The following is a 21,999-nucleotide window of genomic DNA, read 5'->3' as shown; positions in this document are numbered from 1 at the left end:
ACGAGCAAGCAAAGATTCATTTGGAAGAGGAAATACTTGAGAAAGTAAAAGGGTGAGCAGCCTTATGTGTGAGGACCACACTTCGAGTCTTATGGACTCGGATGTTGAGAAGCGGGAAATATGGAATGTCTAGTAGGAATCATTTGACTGGCTCCACCTTTTTTTCTTTCTTCTTTTTTTGGGGGGTGGGGTGGGTTTTCAAGGCAGGGTTTCCTTGTGTAACCACCTGACTGTCCTGGAACTCACTCTGTAGACCAGGCTGGCCTTGAACTCACAGAGATCCTCCTTTCTCTGCCTCTTGAGTGCTGGGATTAAAGCAGCTCCACCTTTTGTGATCCTTAATGTCATATAACTTTTCCTTGGGCATACTACTGCCTCCCAGTTTATCATTTTCATGATCTATAACACATAACTGATGGCCTAATCTCGGTTGTCAGCTTGGCTATCTGGAATCAGCTGGAACCCTAGCTGCTGGGCACTCCTGTGAAGGATTATCTTAATCCAATGATTTGGAGCAGGGAGACCCACCTCACATCGGGGCCACATCTGGTGGCCGTGCTCATAAAAGGACCGGGAAGAAGGAAACTTGCTTTCTGTCGGCTAGCCCTCACTCCCACTCGGAAGTTTGTTCGTTCTTGTGGTGTGGCCACGTTAAATCCAGCTTCTCCAGGGTTCTGATGTCGACTGAAGACCAGCGGCTCTGCAGAAATCCTCCTCCGGGGCCAGATTTGGACTGCGGAGTCATCTGGCCTGGTGGATGGAATAGCTATTAAGTTTTCTGCCTTGCTGTTGTGAGAAAGCCGTTGTTGGACGACCAAGACCACATTCTGTAAGCCAGTCTAATAAGTCACACGCACGCACACATGCATGCACACACGCACGAATGCACACATACGTTGATTCTGTCAGTTCTGTTCCTTTAGAGAGAACCCTGATGCAAGACGTATTAGTGATCTGAAGCCACAGGACTTACGCGATGTGTCAATTTTCCTTTAAATTTGTCCTATCTGGTTGAGTACCAGCAGTGGAAGGTCATGTACCTGTCCCCAGGGGAGAGTGTTAGGGAACTCTGCACAAGGTAGGGGCTTTGTTGTTAGCAGTGACTTTAAAAATCTAGAAGCCAGGTGGCGGTGGCGTGTGCCTCTAATCCCAGCACTCAGGAGGCAGAAGCAGGCTGATCTCTGAGTTCAAGGCCAGCCCGGTCTACAGATTGAGTTCCAGAACAGCCAGGGCTACACAGAGAAACCCTGTCTCAAACAAAACAAAAAATCAAGGAGAACATCAGGGAGGTGAAGTCTCTTTCTTTTCTCTTTAGATGACGGGGAGAGTTGAGGGGGACTCTGGCCAGCTTCAGCGTGGTGGGCATGGCTCTGGCAGGCCTTGCCCTTCTCTCCATTCCCTCTGCCTTGCTAAAAACCGTTAGATTAGCAGGGCGGTGGTGGCGCACGCCTTTAATCCCAGCACTCAGGTTGCAGGGCCAGGCGGATCTCTGTGAGTTCGAGGCCAGCCTGGGCTACCAAGTGAGTTCCAGGAAAGGCGCAAAGCTACACAGAGAAACCCTGTCTCGAAAAACCAAAAAAAAAAAAAAAAAAAAAAAAAAAAAAGAAAAAACAAAAAAAAACAAACCCTTACATGACATTCCTGAAGCTGGCCCCCAAGGTCTATTCCTTTATTTGGCCCCTTCCTCCTCCTGAGGCTGACTACCAAGGTCCAGCTATCAAAGTATTGAAGTCCGGCAATCAAAAGCCCCCTTCGGCTCACCTAATTAACATGCCCAGTATTAAGTACCACATCCTAAAACTGGATTTTCCATTTTACCTTTATAAACTGCCATTTACCTATGGGCTACATGTGTTTCCTCTCTATCCACAGGCAGTCCTTTTTCCCTCTGGGACAAATATCCCCGTCCCCTTTCCCTTGTCTCCTTCCCCTTCTCCCTGGTCCTCTGTCTCCTGTGTTTGTCTCCTATTTCCTAGCCTCTGTCCCTCTGTGGCAAATAAATCTCCTTTGTGCTGAGAACTTGGCTTTGGGGGAGCTGAGCTGATACTTTTTCTTTCAAGAGTGGTTTGCCTCATTTTGTGTAAAATAAGGAAGGGACAGTGCAATGGGGAGTTGTCACAGCCTCTAGCTTTTGACTTTGTGCCTAGAGACCCTTTGCAAAACCACATTTACCGAAGAAAGCCCAAAGTGACATGATTTCAGTCAGCGCAGAAAAGCAATTGACAAAAGTCAACACTCCGCCACAAAAACAACACTCAACAACCAAAGGGAAATTACTCCAGTGAACTAAAGGCCGTATATGAAAAGCCCAAGGTAGCATCATATTCAAAGCAGAGAACTTTTCCTCTAAGACCAGACCCAAGGCAAGGATTCCCACCTCCACCACTCTGTTCACTTTAGTCCTGGAAGTCGTAACCGATGCAGTTAGGTTAAAAAACTGAACAAATGAAAAAACTTCATAGGGTGATTCCATCTCAAAAAGCTACAGAAATGCCTGGCGGTGGTGTGGTACACTCTATCCCAGCACTCGGGAGGCAGAGGCAGGAGGAGCTCTGTGAGTTCAAGGCCAGCCTGGTCTACAGCGTGAGTTCTGGGACAACCAGAGCTGTACAAAGACAACCTGTCTGGAAAAACAGAAACAAAAAGCAAAACAAAAGAAAGAAAAAAAGAAAGAAAGAAAAAAAAGGAAGGGAGGAAGGAAGGAAGGAAGGAAGGAAGGAAGAGGAAACCAACACTCAAAAATCAGCTGAAAAGGACGTTAACAATGCCAGCTGGGGGTGGCTCTCAGTGGTAAGGACACGAGTCACTAGATGCGACACTACAAAGCCACGGGCAACGGAAGCAAAAATAAGGAGGATTGTTTCAAACTTAAAAACATCCATATAACAAAGCATCTGGATAGCCAAGGAGCTGACAGCTGAAAAGGGAGAAAATGCCTGAAAACCCTGAGGAGTAAATATCCATTATAGGCCTGGGGATGTAGCTCAGTCGGTAGTGTGCATTGCCTACACAGTGCACAGGTTTAATCCCAGCGTTGCGTAAACCAGGTGTGTCCCTCACCTGTCATCCCAGCCACGGGAGAATCCCATGTTCAAGGTCACCTTCAGCTATGTACCAAGGTCAAGGCCAGCCCAGAGTACTTGAGACCCTTTCTTTAAAAAATAAAAATTGAGCCGGGCGGTGGTGGCGCATGCCTTTAATCCCAGCACTCGGGAGGCAGAGCCAGGCGGATCTCTGTGAGTTTGAGGCCAGCCTGGGCTACTGAGTGAGTTCCAGGAAAGGCGCAAAGCTACACAGAGAAACCCTGTCTCAAAAAACCAAAAAAATAAAAAATAAAAATTGGAGACAGGCAGTGGTGGTGTACACTTTTAATCCCAGCACTCGGGAGGCAGAGCCAGGCGGATCTCTATGAGTTCGAGGCCAGCTGGGTCTACAGAGCAAGATCCAGGACAGGCACCAAAGATACACAGAGAAACCCTGTCTCGAAAATAATAGTAATAATAATAATAATAATAATAATAATAATAATAATACAAATAAAAAAATAAAGTAAGATAAAAATTGTTGCGGGATATTTGATCTCACTGTGACACTCCGAGACTGTTAATAATGTTAACCTTGAATGGGGGGAACCAGTGACCAGCTGACTGGAATTAGCCACAGAGAAGCCAGGAATCTGGACAGAGAAGATGATAAGGAAGGAAAGGGTCAGGCTAGAGTCTGGAGCGTCTTCTGGTTTGGGGACGAGCTGCTTCTCAGCTTCTCTGATCTAGCAGGTTTTCACCCTCACATCTGACTTCCGACTTTTTGTTGGTAAATAGAAGGATACAGACTTAGTTTAAACCTACATATCGCAAGTGCAGGCCACGGGCTGGGTGGCCAGCAGGGCTCTGACTGTGGGGCTGTGGGGCTGCGGGGCTGCAGGCGATAATTAAAATATCAGTAGCTTCATGTGCAGCCACTAAGCTGACAGAAAAGAGATTAAAAAAATCCCACTTGGGAGGCAGAAGCAGGTGGATCTCTGTGAGTTCGAGGCCAGCCTGGTGTACAGAGCGAGTTGCAGGACAGCCAAGGCTACACACAGAAATCCTGTCTCAAATAAACCAAAATAAATAAATAAAAATCCAGTATATATAAAGACATCCTGCAACTCAGCAATAAACTCAATTACCTGATTTTTAACCTAAGACTTCTTCAAAGAGTGTATAGAAGTGATCAACAGATATATGAAAGGATGCTCAACATTGACAACTATCAGGAAAATGCAAATCACAACTACAATGAGATCTTCCTTTATACCTGTTATGACAACCACTACTGGAGCACCAGAAATGAACAAGTTTGGGTAAGGACATAGAGAAATTGGAACATTTGTCCAATGTTGGTAAGAGTGTAAGAAATATAGTTACTATGAAAGTAAAACATAAAATTGCATAAGATCAAGCAATCCCATTTCTGGGTATACACCCTAAGAATTCCCAGAGATATTTGTATGCCCATGTTCACTGCAGCCTCATTTAACGTATCCAAGATGTGGAAGCAATTTAAATGTCCACTGATGATGAATGGGTGTGATGGTTAATATTGTCAACTTGACAGGACAAAGAACCATCTAGATTATCCAGAGTAGGTCAACTGTGGTGGAAAGGCCCCATTTAACTGTGAGTGGCAGCATTCCATGGGCTGGGTCCCAGATGGAATAAAAAGGAGACAGTGAGCTGAGTACGAGCATTCGTCATTGATTACTGATGGTATATACCAAGTGACCATCTCGGCAAGTTCCTGCCACCGTAAGTTCTTCACCATGATCGACTATACCCCTCAACTATGAGAAGAAAAAAAAAACCTTGTGTTTTGAAGAAGAATAGTCTCCATAAGCTCATATGTTTGAATACTTGGGTCTCCAGCTGGTGGAACTGTTTGAGAAGGATAAGGAGGTGTGGCCTTGTTGGAGGAGCTGTGCCAATGGCATGTGGGCTTTGAAGTTTCAAAAGACTCAAGCTAGTCCATGTTAGCTCTCTTTGCCTCTTCCCTGTGGGTCAGAATGTAAGCGATCAGCTACCGCTCCAGGGCCTGCTTGTCTACTGCTGCCATTCTCCTTAACATGATGGTCATGGATTCTAACCCTCTGGAACCATGAGCCCCAAAGTAAACCCTTTCTTTTATATAAGTTGCCTTGGTCATGGCATTTTACCATAGCAACAGAAAAATAACTAAGATAGCCCTTAAGATAAGTTTGCTAGGTATCACAGTAACGAGACGATATGATGGATATATAATGGCTAATATAATGGATAAACAAACTGTGTTATATATGTCAGGAGTAGTGGCTCACACCTGTAATCTCAGCACTCAGAGGCAGGGAAATCAGGAATTTAAGTCCAGCCTGGGCTATACGAGACTCTCTCCAAAACAAAACGAAACAAACAAAGTAAATCACATTAGATACATATGATGAAATATTACTATTGGCCTCAAGAAGGAAATTTTATAAACCATGAGTTGGATGAAACTTGAGGACACGATCCTGAGTGCAAAAATGTTAATGCTGCACGATTCTGCTTAGATGGTGTAGTTAAAGTTTTTTAAGTTTTAAAGTTTTTCTGGCTAGAAAGCAAACAGCAAGTAAAATGGTAATTTCCAGATGTGAGGATGGGAAGTGAGCTGTTCCGGAATATAAAGTTTCTGTTTTGCAAGGATGCAAAGGGTCTAGATATCAGTTGCATAGCAATATACATAGATTCAAACATACTGTGTACTTAAGACGGTGATGATACAGTCTAGTTGACAGCTGTCTGCCCAGAAAATAGACCATAAAGTTAAAAGAATTGGTCCACGGTGTGCTATACGTCACCATATGATGTATAGCAATCACAGTGATGTTCAAAGTTAATAAAATACAAGATATACAGACCTCGTGTTTAAGATCCCAGGAAAATTCAAGATACATAAAACAAAAAAATATTTTCGTTGATAAATATTTTCACCCAGTTTCATCCCTTGGAAAAGCAATGTGCTTTTTCAGGATGAAGATTTTATTCCCTAGTAAGGCTACAGCCTTACTATAAATGGCCTTCAGTTGAAATGCCTTGTTTCTGAAGTAGTACATCATCAGGCTTATATATGAAACAAACAAACAAGCAAACAAACAAAAAACCACCAAAAACCATTCAACTTCGAGACTCCTGGGGAAAACTACAATGCATTTGTGTGTCTTTGTTCATTCTCCAGAGAATTATTACAAGAGGGTCGGCGTAAAATACATCCCCGATCTGTATCATTCGACGCCGCTGTTGCTGAGGATGAGAAGTTGAAGGTGGGCATCATCGGATGCGGCCACCTTGGGAAGCAGCTGGTTAACGTACTGCTGAGACTTGTCCCCATCCCTCCTGAGAGCCTGCAGATCTCCACTCGGAGGCCAGAGTCCCTGGGTGAGGAGCACTGAGTGTTAGACCGTAGATAGGAGGCTGGTGGCGCTAACAAAGCTATTTTGAAAAGGTCCCTTTAAAGCAGCGTTCTCTGCTTGCTGGCCTGAAATTTTGAACTTGTTAAGACAATTTTTCTCCACTTACTTGATCTGCCTCTCCTCCCTGTGCCCTGGGTGCAAATTATCTTTCTGGGTATGAGATACGGGGGAGTTTTCCATATGGTATTCAAGTCTAACTGGAATATTAGAGTCTGGAAAAAAGGTCAATGAATATTTGTATTTGGCCTTATATTTAAAAAAGGACATCTGAATATGAAAATACAATGGTTTCAGTTATTGATCAGTGTGACAGAAATAAGAACAGTGATTGTTTCTGAGGAGATGGACTGCAAAAGGACCTGTAACAACTTTCTGGGGAGAAGAAAATGTTTTCTATTTAGAGCAGCAGTTCTCAACCTGTGGGTCACAACCCCTCTTGGGGTCAAATGATCCTTTCATAGGGGTCACCTAAGACCATTGAAAAACATATTTACATTATGATTCATAACAATAGCAAAATTATAGATGTGAAGTAACAATGAAAATAATTTTATGGTTGGGGGTTACCACAACATGAGGGACTGTATTAAATGTTTGCAGAATTAGGAAGGTTGAGAACCACTGGCCTAGAGGGAAATATGGGCTGCATAGATGTATGCACTTAACCAAAACTGTTCAAACAGTATCCTTCAGAACTGTGTGGTACTGTATGTATGTAAATTATACTGCAATAAAATGCAAAATAACAGTGCAAAGTAGTATGCATATCGTAGAAAAATTACTCTTGAAGGAAGTATAATAATTACCCATATTCTTTTTTTTCTATTTGGTTTTTCATGACATGGTTTCTCTGTGTAACAGCCCTGGCTGTCCTGCTCACTTTGTAGACCAGGCTAGCCTTGAACTTACAGACCCATATGCTTCTTAACTAGGCTATTGTTTTCTTCCTTCTTTTTTTTAAGTTGTAGCTAGTTTTTCTCTCTCCGGGTCCCACCAAGCCCCGGCAGTCCCGTAGCCCACTTATAGAATAAACATACAGACGCTTATATCATTTAAACTGCTTGGCCATTAGCTCAGGCCTACCAATGTCTAGCTCTTACTCTTATACTCAGCCCATTTCTGTTAATCTATATGTTGCCACGTGTTCCGTGGCTTTACCTGCTGCCTTTACATGATGCTCCCTGGACAGCAGGCTGGCGTCTCCTCCTCTCTGCCTTCCTGTTCTCTCAATTCTCCTCTCTGCTAGTCCCGCCTATACTTCCTGCCTGGCTACTGGCCAATCAGTGTTTTATTTATCAATCACCCACAGCAGAAAGTATATCAGAAATTGAGACTGTACCTAACTGTATGCTGGTTTTTGACTTGATGCATTGGAAGTGCATTCTGTATCACTTAACATTCTTCAAAGATTTTTAAGCCTTTTCCCTGCCCCACAGTTGGCATTGAGAGCACAGCCCTGTGTCTCTGCCTCTACCAGGGTGTGCTTGCCGCCCCTGGTGTCTGGGAATTTTGGTGCTGAGGTGTTTGTGTGTGAGTGTGTGTGTGTGTCTGGCCGAGCTGCAGCTGTGAATGAAGACTGCTCTGTGATCTCCCCACCCCCCACCCCTTTATTTTCTTCTCAGGATTTAACACTGATTTCTACATAAGATTCATCTTATCACAAAAAAAGGTGATTTTAAGATCATGTAACATTCCTTAATAAACATAAACATATTAAAAAGAGCTGTGAGGTGGCTCAGCAGATTAGGGCGCCTGCTGCTAAGACTGAAGACCTGAGTTCAAGCCCTGGGACCCACAGAGTAGAAGGAGAGAATGATTCCTACAGGTTGGCTTCTGACCTCTACTGAAATACCACAGAATCCTCTCTCTCTCTCTCTCTCTCTCTCTCTCTCTCTCTCTCTCTCTCTCTCTCTCTCTCTCTCACACACACACACACACACACACACACACATACAAACACACAGCCACACACAAGTAAGTGTAAAAAATTTTTTTAAGTATCTTTCAGTATCCCAAATCATAGATATCCCTTATTTAGTTGACTGTCCTGACACATAATTTTCAAAACAAACTTCCTAGGTTGACCAATAGGTACATATTTATTAAAATATTACTTGCACACAACAAACTGCATGTACACCGACAAGTCAGAAGAGGGAATCAGATCCTATTATAGATGGTTGTGAGCCACTATGTGGTTGCTGGAGTTGAACTCAGGACCTCTGGAAGAGCAGCCAGTGCTCTTAACCACTGAAGCATCTCTCCAGCCTGGAAAGCATTCTGAATGTCATCATTTTAATATGTCTTTCAATTTCTCTTTCTTTTTTTTTCTCCCATTTTTTAATGTATACAGCATGTATGCCTGCAGGCCAGAAGAGGGCACCAGATCTCATTATAGATGGTTGTGAGCCACCATGTGGTTGCTGGGAATTGAACTCAGGACCTCTGGAAGAGCAGTCAGTGCTCTTAACCTCTGAGCCATCTCTCCAGCCCCTTTTTCCATGTTTTGATTCAAGGTTTCTCTGTGTAGCCCTGGCTGTTCTGGAACTTGCTCTGTAGACCAGGTTGGCCTCAAACTCACAGAGATCCTCTTGCCTCTACCTCTCAAATGCTGGGATTAAAGGTGTGTGCCACCACCACCAGCTCAGCATCACTTTTAACATTTTTGGTCAGTGGGACGAGTGCTTAACCTCTTGGGTAAAAAAACATCTTTTGCAATCTGTTTTTCAGTAACACTTAAAGCAGACCAGATGGAAGTATACATTTTAAATTCTTACTTTGAGAAATCCATGTTGTAGTGAGGATGATCAAATAATTAAGTACCTGTGTGTTTAACGCAATTGTATGACTTGTCATGTGCACAGAGACCTTTCCTCTACATTTATGAATATCTTGCTATTGTCTTGTATACCTTACAAAAACTATTGAACCTTCCACAGCGCCTCCCAGTTTCTGTTGTACATTCTCGCACGCTTCTAATTTTACCCACTACCCCAAGCCAGTAGGCTATCTATCTTTCAGTGAGCCACATAACATCCTGAAGCCTCGGTTGGTTCATCTGTAATATGGGAACCGCCCTCATTGGTCTCAGAGGATCCTCATTGAGAGCTGCTTTAAAGAATACATAGGAAGCACTTTATACACTATCTGGCAAGCGCGAGCTCTACAGTAAATGGAAGCAGAACGCTTCTTAGAGCATTCTTTTTTTTTCCTAGCTTAAATAAATAAAAAATAATAATAAAAACACCTAGCATCTGTTCTAAAATCAAGACAAAAAGGAATCCTGCAACAACTTCGCACAGGGGAGGGCCCTTCTTTGCGTAGCTCACAGAGGCATCCAGGAGCAGTTTCTGGTTGCTGTGGCAACGTGACTTAGGTTGCTTACTGGATACACAGTTACCACCATCCTCTCCCCACGGCAGAAGGCTGACGTTCGGGTCAAATCTCTCTTCCTTTCTCCCTCCCTCCCAAGCTGAGTTCCAGAAACAAGGAGTCCGGTGCTTGTATGACAATCCTGCTGTGGCGAACTGGGCCAGCGTATTGTTCCTCTGCTGCCTGCCCTCTCAGCTGCCTAATATCTGCTTAGAGATCCAATCCAAACTTGAGAAGACCTGCACCGTGTACAGCTTTGTATCTGCCATCCCGATACCCAGGTATCTTGTTGCATGGCATGAGAACAGAACAGCGCAGGCGCTGATGTCTCCTCCGCGTTCACTACCTGCCACCACCATAGCCCTACCTCTTGAAGTCAGTCATCCTCAGGAATAAGGAGGCAGCTTGAACTGCAGAAAGACCCAGCCAGCCTTTCTTACCCCCCCCCTCCTGCCCACCTCCCAAGATTTTCACACAAGCAACACTTAGGATTGGGATGATTTCCCTGTCTAAAACGTTAATGGCATATTATTTCCTAAGTACTCGCTCCCCGCTCTGTGCATTAATGAGAAAATACAAAAAGCTACTAAAAATACATGTCAAATGTTATTTTTGTACTCTTGCATCTAGTCAAGAGCTAGGCACATGATAACAACATTCAGTAAATATTAGGTGCATGGTTGACTAATCCAGTTAATCAGTGAGTGTTCCTAGTGCACACCCAGGGCTACATCATGTTACCTGAGCAGCGCTGTGTAGGGGAAGGGGGCTGTTGTTTTGGCTTAGATTCGAATGCAGTAGATTGGATAGTCATTTTTTTCCAATCTGGCATTGTACTCCCTGTCTTTGTGGCTTCCAGGTTGAAACTTCTACTGAACCACACCAATATCTTGCGGCCCCAATATCACTTTGCTGAGGATATTGATGATATCTGGGGAGAGAACAAGGAAATCACAGATGTTCTCCAAGATCCAGTGGTTCTTCGGGCTACCTGCCCCTACAGTAATGCGGGTAAATGCTCAACTGTAACTGTTGCTGACATTCTTTTGACAATTACCTTCCATGACTGGTGTGTGTGTACGTGTGTGTGTGTGTGTGTGTGTGTGTGTGTGTGTGTGTGTGGTGTGTTAGGGAAAGCACAAAGTAGATACATTCTTAGTTATTTGAGTTTGGTATGTGTCTTAGTTAGGGTTTCTATTGCTGTGAAGAGACACCATGGCTGTGGCAACTCTTAGAAAAGCATTTAATTGGGGTGGCTTACATTTTCAGAGGTTTAGTTCATTATCATCATGGTGTGACATGGTGGCATGCAGACAGACGTGGTGCTGGAGAAGGAGCTGAGAGTCCTACATCTTGACCGACAGGCAACAGGAAGTGGTCTGTGTCACTGGGCATAGCTCAAGCATAGGAGACCTCAAAGTCCATTCCCACAGTGACACATTTCCTCCAGCAAGGCCATACCTGTTCCAAGAAGGCCACACCTCCCAATAGTGCCACTCCCTATGAGCTTATAGGGGCCAATTACAGTCAAACTACCATAGCATGAGAAGAGCGGGGGCGGGGGGCAGGGTAAAAGTAGCTTTTCTTAGGTAGAGCTGAGAAGCCTAATTTTTGGATCCTTCAGGCTGGACTAGAAACAACCAGGGAAAATAGCTCATGTGAACAATAGAATGAGCTGGGCTTGGTGGTACATGCCTATAATCCCAGCCTTGGAGAGGTGGAGACTAGAGAATCAGGGTATCAAGACTCTTTGGCTATATAATGAGTTTGAGGGCAAATAAAGCTACATGTGAACCTGTCTCAAACAAACAAACAAACAAACAAACACAGGTGAACGAAATGTCTGGGACAAAAAGAAAATGGGGTTCCTTGTAAATTTGCAGTATTTCCCAGGTCCTCCCTGCTGTGGGCAGGGACCATTCTGGACATCCTTCTACCATTAGCAGTGTGACTTAGCCCTCTCTGCTCCCCCTTAGTGTGATCAGCACATGATGTGGTTGGAAAGGGCAAACGGGGCTCATGGCCGGGGAGGGAAGAGTGTTCATCTCCTGGCTGCATTGCCAATCACTTTAGGGGAGAAGGTGGCCTTGGCAGCCCGCCTCTGGTTTTCCTCTGGGTTCCCTGTGACTTGCTTTTGAAGATGCTCATGGTTACTTTTCTTCGTGTCTAGGGGGAGTAATCCTCAATATCAAATGGCTGGAGGGGGTGTTCTACTCGGTCATCAATGTCTGCACCGCCCGGAACGTGTTTCACTCACACGTGCTGCACATCCTCAACAAACTCTTCCTCTCCGTGCACTTAGAGAGCTGTGAGAAAGACAAATCGTCCTGCCCCAAATTTCAGCTAACAGATTTTATGAACAAGAGCTACGTCAAGAGCTTGTTTCATAAAAGGTAAGATGTCGAACATTTGGCCATTGGAATCTGTCCCACGGTTTTGTCTTAACAGATGCTTTTTAGAAACATTTCTTTGTTGGTGGCGGGTGTGTGTGTGTGTGTGTGTGTGTGTGTGTGTGTGTAGGGGGGTTGGGAGGGAAACAGTGACTAGGACTTGGAGAGACCAGAGGGAAACCTCTAGAAGTCAGTGGTGTCTTTTTGCCATGTGGGTGCCGGGATCGAACTCAGATTCTCAAGCTTGGCAGCAAGCACCTTTATGTTTTTCTTTTATACTTTCATGTTCCTCTCCCCATCTCAGTGGGGTTTTGTTTGTTTGTTTGTTTGTTTGTTTGTATTTGTTTTTCTTTGTTTGTTTGAGTCTCCATAGAGCCCAGGCTGGCCTCGAACCTCTCAACCTTTCAAGTTCCAGAATTGTAAGCATGCCCCACCACATTGCCTGACGTTGACCTGTGTCCTCTTTTAAATTTGGTACAAATAATACACTTTTCTAAAAAAACAGCACAAAATTTAAAAAATTAACCAGTTTAAAAAAAAAAAGCCTCCCTGCTTCCTAAATCCCATAGATAGTTGTCTCTAATAGACTGTTTTGTCGTTTTATCTAGGCACCAACAGATATTTGTATTGTCGTTGTATTGCAATAGGCATGCGTATCCATTACTTCAGTGTTAGAGGCATGGAGGCATAACACCATTTTTGCTTTCTATATCCAGCTGGAACTCTGCGGATGCTGGTGTTGCCTACTTCACTTAGGAACAGCAGCCGCGTGCGCAGCCTTTTAGACACACTGTGCAAGTTACACGTTGCTCTGTCTACCTGTGACAGAGTATAATTCCTTCCTCAAATGTTGCACACTGCGCTGCTAGACCATCCATGCACTTGCTTCGAGTACTTGGACAGATGTTTCTGCTGGGTAAACATCCCGATGACTGTCTGAGCTAGAGAACCCGTACATGCGTTATTGCTTAGCAAAACGTCGGCGCCGCTACCGTAGGCGCGTGTCGCTCCTCTCCAGTGTGGTAAAGATAAAGGCGCCCTTTCTGGCCTTTGCTAATCCAATATGGAAAGCTTGCTGCTGTCATTGCTAGTGACTTCCATGTCTGTAGACTCGCTGGACTCTCGGAGCTCCTTCGTGGACGCCTTGGGCACGCCGTCCTTCTTCAAGCGGCCGTTCTCTCTCCTTTGGTAGCTCTCCCGATGTCCCGCCCTCAGATCTGAGAGGTCTGAGGGACCAACCCTGGGCCCCCTTCTCTTTGTCTACACTTGTCCCTGGGTGACCTCTTCCAGTGTGGGAGTTCAAGCTGCCATTTTTACTCTCCTAGGATAGAACTCTCCATTGGTGCTGTGCCTACATAACCCCATATTCACCACCTCCTCTGAAATCCGACGCGTGTGAGCATCCTTGTTTCTGTGGGGTTCTTACCTAACTACTACGGCCTCACCAAGTGCTCCAAGGAACCCCAGAACCCCAGACATAACCATTGATTCCAGTTCTCTTCCCCACCCCATAGTCTGGTCACCAGCAGATTATACTTTCGGTGTGAAAATTCCCCTCACCTCCCTGTTGTTTCGTTTCCAGAATCCCTTTTAGTTTATTTTTTAACTGTAGTGGCCCATATCCTGTAATAACTCCCCGAGAAAAGGGTACGTTGGAAGTAATTTTGGCAATTTGTTAACATTTGAAAATGTTTGCGTTCTTAGCTACGGTTTTATTGAGAACATGGTTAAATAGTGGATTCTACACTGAAAATCATTTCCCTGAGGGGGTTTTGAGCACTGTTTCATTGTCTTTAACTTTAAGATTTGCTGTTGGGAGCTATAGGGCCTTTCTAACTCACCTTGTTATATTTTTGCTTTTTGGAGACGAGGTCTCATCTATCCCAGGCTGCTCTACCAATCCTTTGGTCAAATCCCAGGTGCTGGGCGATTTTACCCTTTCTAATATTTTTTTTTAAATCAGACAATGTCTCACTATGTATCCTTGCCTGTCCTGAAACTTGCTACTTAAACCAGGTTGGCCTTGAACTCATAAAAATTTACCTGCCTCGAGACAGGCGGATCTCTGTGAGTTCGAAGCCAGCCTGGTTGGTCTACAGAGTGAGTTCCAGAACAGGCTCCAAAGCTACAAAGAAACCCTGTCTCCAAAAACCAAAAAAGGGAAAAAGAAAAAGAAATTTACCTGCCTCTGCCTCCTGAGTGCTAGGATTAAAAGCCTGTGCCAACATGCCTGACTAAAGGTCATTCGGCTCCTCCACCTGTCTGTAATGGTCCTCCTTCCTTTATGTGGCTCCCAGTTTCTAACATTCGTTTTCCTTCTTGCTAAAGAACTGTGAACATTCCTTGTAAGACTGATATACTGACAATTCCTTCAACTTTGGTTTGATAAAGTTTTTTTATTTCTCCTTCACTTTTGAAGGATGATCCTCTAAAATTCACATTTCTGGGGGATGGAGAGATGGCACGGAGGTTAGGAGCACTTGTTGTTCTTGCATGGACCTGGGTGTGGGTTCCCAGCACCCACAGGGTAACTCATAGTCATCTGGACCAGGAGAGCTGATGCCTTCTTCTGACCTCTTCTGGCACAAGGAATGAGTGTGGTGCACATACACACATGCAAGCAAAAGAAAGAAATCTGGAAAAAGATTCACAATTCTGGGTTGATGGTTTACATACGTGTCAGTCCAATGTCTGCATGTTGGCATGGCTTCCGACTGTAAGACATTCTACCGTGAAGTAGTTTTCCTCTGGTTTCTCTTAGGATTTTGGCTTTATCTTGTCATTTTCTATAATTTGAGAATGTATCTGGATGTAGTTTTTGTTGTCATTTTATTATTGTCATTTATCCTGCTTGGTGTTCTTAGCTTGCTTAGACCTATGGCTTGCTATATGATATTAATTATTATTTTGCTATATGATATGCCATTATTATTTTAAGCATTCTGCTCCTTTCTCTCCTCCCCTTCTAATATTATGTCTGTCTGTTGTCTGTACGCCTATCTATCTGTCTGTCTGCCTGTCTATCTATCTGATGGGTCTATCTATCTATCTATCTATCTATCTATCTATCTATCTATCTGATGTGTATCTATCTATATCTCTCTATCTCTCTATCTCTCTATCTATCTATCTATCTATCTATCTATCTATCTATCTATCTACCTACCTACCTACCTACCTATCTAGTCCTTGCATATGCTGGTCCATATAGCTCATCATTGCTGTTTTTTTTTTTTTTTTTTACTTTTTCTGTCTGGCCATTTCTACAGTGATACAGTCAAGTTCAGAGAGTCTTCCTTCAGTTTGGTGTTTCACACCCAAGTGATATGTATTAAACAGACTCAGAGAAAGTAATGCTATCTTTTTCTCCACCTCAGGCCTTTCCCCTGGTTTGATCTGTCTGCTGTGCAAAGCAAGGAGACACCTTTTAGCCAGCACCTCGCGGCAACTCCTATTCTCCAGGACCACCTTACTCTCCTATACTGTGACTATTTTGGCATCTCCCTAACCAAAGAAGAACTACCAGAGGTTTCCATGGGTTCTTCGCCCCAAGGGGGTGAGGGTTGACAGAGAGCCATGCATTGTGTTAGAGAATTGTACTAATGACTTGACTATAGAATAAAAGAGGTCTATACACATCAATATACTTGCTTGTATCTAGCTTTCGAAGCTACCTAGTACAGTGCTCCCCACCAAAAGCCTTTTTAACACAAATTATTACTCTTCTAAATGCTAAATCCAAGTAATTATGTCATAATCAGATAGTCAAATAGGAAAGCTGCTTTCCCCGTAATAATATAAAGCTAGAAAATGAGACAGCTTGATTCTTCTACTTTTTTGGATAGAGAAATAAATGTTGGGTGAGCAGTCTTAGTTGAATTATGATTAATTCTTGTTTTAGTTATACTTGACTCTTCTAGGATGGCTATTTAAAGCTGTTCTCATTTAAACCATTTAAATCCATAAAACCATAAACATATTACTGGTAAAGATGTAGCTCAGCCGGGGGGTGGGGGTGGGGGTGGGGTGCTTGCCTGGGATGCAAGAACTGTGTGCTCGGTCATAAGCACCCCATAAACTGGGTGAGGTGGCACCTGCTTGCAATCCTAGCACTTAGGAGGCGGAGGGAGGAGGATAGGACATTGAAGGTTGTCCTTGGCTATATAGTGAATTTGGGTCTAGCCTAGGGTACAGGAGACCATGTCCCCAAAAAACCCCACAACAAAGCCAAAACAACCAACCACCACCACCACCACTAACAGTAAAAAACAAAACAAAGCTGGGTAATGGTGGTGGAAGTGGTGCATGCCTTTAATCCTTGAACTCAGGAGGCAGAGGTGAGTTCAAGACCAGCCTGGTTCCAAAATATTGAGTTCCAGGACAGTTAGGGCTGTTGCACAGAGAAACCCTGCCTTGAAAAACCCAACCCAACAATAAAAGCAAAACCAAACCAAAACCAAAACCAAAACAACAAAACAAACAAGCAAAAACAAACAGAGTGATGCAGAGTGATGGCACATATCTATAATCCTAGTGTCAGGAGTCTGCAGCAGGAAGTTGGCCAGTCTTGGGCCACAGGTGAGACCCTGTCTCAAAACAGACAGATACAAACAAAAAAGCACACTCAAACCTGGCACTTACACTGAATCCTTAGAAAAGCTTTGCAAACGATTGATGTTATTTCTAGGATGTACATTTGCTTCATGTTTTACAAAATTTTTTTTGTCAATTATAGTAGAGCTGAGAACAAAGCAGTGCCCCTCCCCCTCCCCCCAGCTAGGAAATGAAGTTCCCAGCTTCGTCACTGGATAGAGCCATGTTTGTCGAATGCTCAGGGGCTTTTTAGCAAAACCATTCACAATACATGGAAATCACTATGGTCTTATATTAACCATTTACATTTTTTTGTTTTGCATAATCATTCGCTAAGTAAATTCAATGGTTCCATAATGTTTTCCATTTATTCATTTGTTTATTTATGATGGTTTCTGATAAAACTTCCTAGTCTAATTTGGAGGGAAAGTTGGTTTGTCATCAAATACAGATATGTAGCACAAATATTAACTTGTCCCAATCAGGTGTGTAGTTAGAGAAGGTCCATCATTCTCTATTCTCACCACAGTGGATTTTAGGATTAGGAAATAAGATTAAGGCACCGAGGAGCTACCTCAGTGGATAATGTGCTTGCTGCACAAAAAAGATGTGCAGAATGGATCCTCAGAATCTGAGTAAAGCTGAGTTAGTGGGTGTGGTGGTTGTGTATAATCCAAGAGGTGAGCTGGAGACAGGAAATCCCTCAGGGGGCAAGCTGGCTACCCAGACTAGCCAAGTCAATGTGCTCTGAGAGTCCCTGCCTCTGTAAATAATAGGACTGTGATGATGGGGAGGATACCTGACAGCAACTTCTGATCTCCAAACGCACCCACACATGTGTGCCCCCCCATAACTGGTACAAACATACACATACACATAAAGAACACACACACACACACACACACACACACACACACACACACACACACACGCATGCATGCATGCAAAAAATGGCTCAGTAGGTAATGGTGATTGCTACCCCACCATACAAGCCAGACGTCCTGGGTTTGTTACCCAGAATCCATGTAAATAAAGGTGGAAGGAGAGAACCAATTCCACAAAGTCATCCTCTTACCTCCACATGTGTTTGTGGTGGGTAGCCATTCCAGCTTTGATCTGGAAGTTCAACCCCCATTGAGGCTTCGGTAACTGTCACGCCTACAAGGCGAGGCCAAGAGAGGACCCTGAAGATCTGAGATCCGGATGCACCGGCTCTCTTGGTTCCTGGACCCTGGACACTGGAGGGAGACCGAACAGAGTTCTCCAGAGAACACCACCGGACTGTGCTACACCTTTCCCAGACCCTGTTACCTATCCTTTCACTTGTGAGTTACCCCACAAAATAAATCTCCCTTTTAACTACATGGAGTGGCCTTAATAATTTCACCAGTATGTGTTGATGACATGTAAACCCACACAATTATATACTCAAGTTTTAAAAAATTTAAAAGCGGTGAGGCCAAGAGAGAAAGGACAGCTAAGCCTGTACAGCTTGAGAGGAAGCAGCCAGGTGTGGGAGGTGGAGGCAGGAAAATTCAAAGTCTTTGACCACACAGCAAGTTCCAGCCAGTCTGGGCTACATAAGACCCTGTCACAAACCAAACAAATCAAAATAAGATGGAAACGTGAGTTATTTAAGCAAAAAGAAGTACTTCACTTTTTTCTTTCTTCAAAAATTTCAGACATGAGTTGACTTCAGTTTAAATGTTGTAGTCTGCGAGTTTTTACATCCGAGTCCTCCCCATCTCTGCCTGTCTCTTTCTCCTCTGATGCCTAAAAGAAAACATTTCCCCCCTTTTCACTTGAAACAATTCCTTAGAAAACATCCTGGGGATATAGCTCAGTCAGTGAAGTGCCTCTATGTGACTGGCTGATCTTGTCAACTCGATGGGATTTACAGTCACCATGGAAACAAGCCTCTAGGGCAGCCTATGGGGGGAGGGAGTTAGATTAGGTTAATGGAAGGTTGATTTGGAGTAGTAGAGGTCCCCCACAGGTGAGCAGCACCACGCTATGGACTGGGGTTCGGGATGGAGTAAAAAGAAAGGGATCCAGCAGCAGCGTTCCTCTCTCCACCTCCTCATTGCAGCCACAATGTGACCTCTGCCGCGACAGACTGTACCACTGAATTATGAGCCAACAATGAACCCTTCCTTCAAGTGGCTTGTGTCGTATTTTGCCCCAGCAACCAAAAAAGGAATTTATGGTACAATCACAGGGACCTGAGTTCAATCCCCAGAACCCATGTAAAATCCCAACCATGGTGGGGCACACTTATCATCCCGGTGTGGGGTTTACAGAAACAGACTGATACTTGAGAGTCTCTGACCAGCCAGCTTAAGCCTACTTGGTGAGCCCTGGTCCAGTGAGAAACCCTGTCCTCAAAAATAAGGTGCACATGAAGCTGAAGAGATGGCTCAGCAGTTAAGGACACTTGCTGCTTTTGCGGAGGACCTGGGTTTGGTTTCCAGTGCCCACATGGTGGTTTGCAGTCCTTTATAATTCCAGTTCCAGAGAATCTGATGCCCTCTTCTGGACTTCCTGGGCACTGCACTCATGTAGAACACAATCACACACATGTGAAACACCCATACACATAAAATAACAGTCAAAAATGAGAACCACCACCAGAGGCTGACCCCTTGCCTAAACACACACACACACACACACACACACACACACACACACACACACACACACACATTTTGGATCTTTAGTTTTGAAGACATATACAAATGAATCAGCATCTTGCCAACTTAGTAACTCAGGACAGTCTTTTTCGGAGCCTTGGGGCCATCGTCTGAAGTGTGAGCAAAGAGGCGGCCGGTCACACTGCACCTGCAATGAGGAGGTGAGAGAGGAACCCTGCTGCTGGCTCCCTTATTTTTTTCATTCCATCCTGAACCCCAGCTCATAGTGTGGTGCTGCTCACCTGTGGGGGACCTCCAAATCTCCCTTCTATTACCCTAATCTAGAAACCTCCCATAGGCTGTCCCAGAGGCTTGTTTCCATGGTGACTGTAAATCCCACAGAGTTGACAAGATCAGCCAGTCATATAGAGACACTTTACTTACTTCCCTCTCTGTAGGAAGTAAGCCAAGGCAGCATTTCTCAATCTGTGGGTCATGACCCCTTTTGTGAGTGTGTGTGTGTGTGTGTGTGTGTGTGGGTCTGACAACTCTTTCATAGGGGTCGCCTATGACCATGGGAAAACACATAGCTCTACCTTATGATTCATAACAGTAGCAAAATTACAGTTCTGAAGCAGCAATGAAAATGATTTTATGGTTGGGGGTCACCACAGCATGAAGAACTTATTAAAAGGGCTGCAGCATTAGGAAGGTTGAGAACCACTGGCTTAGGAGCTTGGTGCCAAGTAGCAACTTACCAAGAACTTTCTATTTATATATATAAAAAAAAATTCCCTCCATTTGGATACAGATAATTCACCTGTATGTAAAAGACTGTGCCTGCCTACTTTAAAGAGTAGGTCTCTGTCTTTGCAAGTTCTTTCGCAGCCTACCTGTGCTCTGCTGCCACAGTTTCATGCTTATTTAAGAATAAGACAGCTCGGGGTTGGGGATTTAGCTCAGTGGTAGAGCACTTGCCTAGTAAGCGCAAGGCCCTGGGTTCGGTCCTCAGCTCTGGAAAAAAAAAAAAAAAGACAGCTCTTTTTTCTTTAGTGAACTAATGAAGTTTAATTAGGATTGCTTACAAAGGCATGGGCGAGGGGCTACTTACAGAACATGAGCAGCTTATTAGTGGCTGTACCACTGAAGGAAATGTCCCTCCTTCCCCAGTAAATTTTAATGCCTGTGGACCCTGGGGGGGGGAGGGATGGGGTTGTCAGGGCAGCCTCCCCAACAATCATATAGGCTTATGAATCCTCAGGGAGTGATGGGGTCTTCCCCTCACCACATGATGGAAAGCTGACAGACATCTGCTCCTCTGACCGATGGAGTTTAGCTTCTCCATGGCCAGGCTTGATGTAACACGTTACTACATTGCTATAGCCTCGTCTTGCTGTCTTTAATCGGTCATCTAGATGCATTTCTGACATTCTGTCACCACATGGCTATCTGGCATCTTCTAACTCAGGCTTCCTGTGTTTATAAACACTGCAAATGTCATGGGATGGTTTTTGGCACAAGGCCTGCATTGGTTTTGTTTCTTGGTAAGTGTAGAAATGTTGTCTTTTTCCTTCCAAGTGGGTAAGACTTTTGGCTCACAAGACTTAGGTATGTCTTACACACATTTCCGTGTGGTAGCATTTTGGATCCTATTGTTTCTCTATCTATCTATCTATCTACCTATCTATCTATCTATCTATCTATCTATCTATCTATCTATCTATCTATAACTATCTCTATCTATCTATAACTATCTCTATCATCTATCTATATCTATCTATCTATCTATCTATCTATCTATCTATCTATCTATCTATCTATCTATCTATCTACCTACCTACCTACCTAATTTTATGTTCATTCTTGTTTTGCTATGGGTGTCAGGTCTCCTAGGACTGGAATTAGACAATTGTGAGCTGCCATGTGGGTGCTGGGAATTGAACCCAGGTCCTCTAGAAGAGCAGTCAGTGCTCTTAACTGCTCAGCCATTTCCCCAGTCCCCTATCGTTTCTCATTTACCGATCAAATGCTTGTGCATCTTTCAACTGTATCTGCTTCTAAGGTTGTTACTTTTTTTTTTAAACTTTATTAAAGAAATTTCCTTCAAATATGTTTAAAGCATTGCCCACTTTCTGCTTTGTTACTTTCTAAGCCTAAATTATTTTCTCTTAAACAAACCTTAGAAGATGAATGGCACACATCTCCCAGGAACCACAAGCTTTCCTGAAAGACGCTTTCAAAACTGGGTTCTTTTCCAGGAAAGGCCCACAGTAGCCCAGACAGGCACTGCACAGGCATCTTTCTCCTCACAACTTGTCAAATTAGGAGGCACTTAAAAAAGAGATGTGTGTGCAAGCATATGCCACGTGTGTGCAGGTGCCCGTGGAGGCCAAATGAGAGCATCAGATCCCCTGGAGACAGAGTTGTGCTAAGTGAGGCATCTCTCTAGCTCCTGAAGGTATTTTTTTACATGAATCTTTTTTATATGTATGAGTGGTTTGCCTTCCTGTATGTGCGAATGTGCTTGGTGCCCAAGGCAGACAGAAGA

General features: G+C 43.9%; 1 protein-coding gene across 3 annotated transcripts in view; it reads left to right on the top strand.

Moving 5' to 3' along the window:
* Noxred1 (NADP dependent oxidoreductase domain containing 1) overlaps window positions 1–15,870 on the top strand; it is an 18,781-nt gene extending 2,911 nt beyond the window's left edge. For all 3 annotated transcript variants that reach the window (XM_059252899.1, XM_059252898.1, XM_059252901.1), the window contains exons 3-7: window positions 6,232–6,431; window positions 9,939–10,119; window positions 10,698–10,849; window positions 12,009–12,231; window positions 15,606–15,870. In XM_059252899.1, the coding sequence (XP_059108882.1) occupies window positions 6,232–6,431; window positions 9,939–10,119; window positions 10,698–10,849; window positions 12,009–12,231; window positions 15,606–15,795 (946 nt within the window). In that variant the 3' untranslated portion in view covers window positions 15,796–15,870. The remainder of the gene's footprint in view (window positions 1–6,231; window positions 6,432–9,938; window positions 10,120–10,697; window positions 10,850–12,008; window positions 12,232–15,605) is intronic.
* The last annotated feature ends 6,129 nt before the right edge of the window (window positions 15,871–21,999 follow it).

This window comes from Peromyscus eremicus, unplaced genomic scaffold (assembly GCF_949786415.1).
Source record: "Peromyscus eremicus unplaced genomic scaffold, PerEre_H2_v1 PerEre#2#unplaced_483, whole genome shotgun sequence".
NCBI lineage: Eukaryota > Metazoa > Chordata > Mammalia > Rodentia > Cricetidae > Peromyscus > Peromyscus eremicus.
The sequence above is the reverse complement of the archived record's forward strand: the minus strand, read 5'-3'. Positions and strand labels throughout refer to the sequence as shown.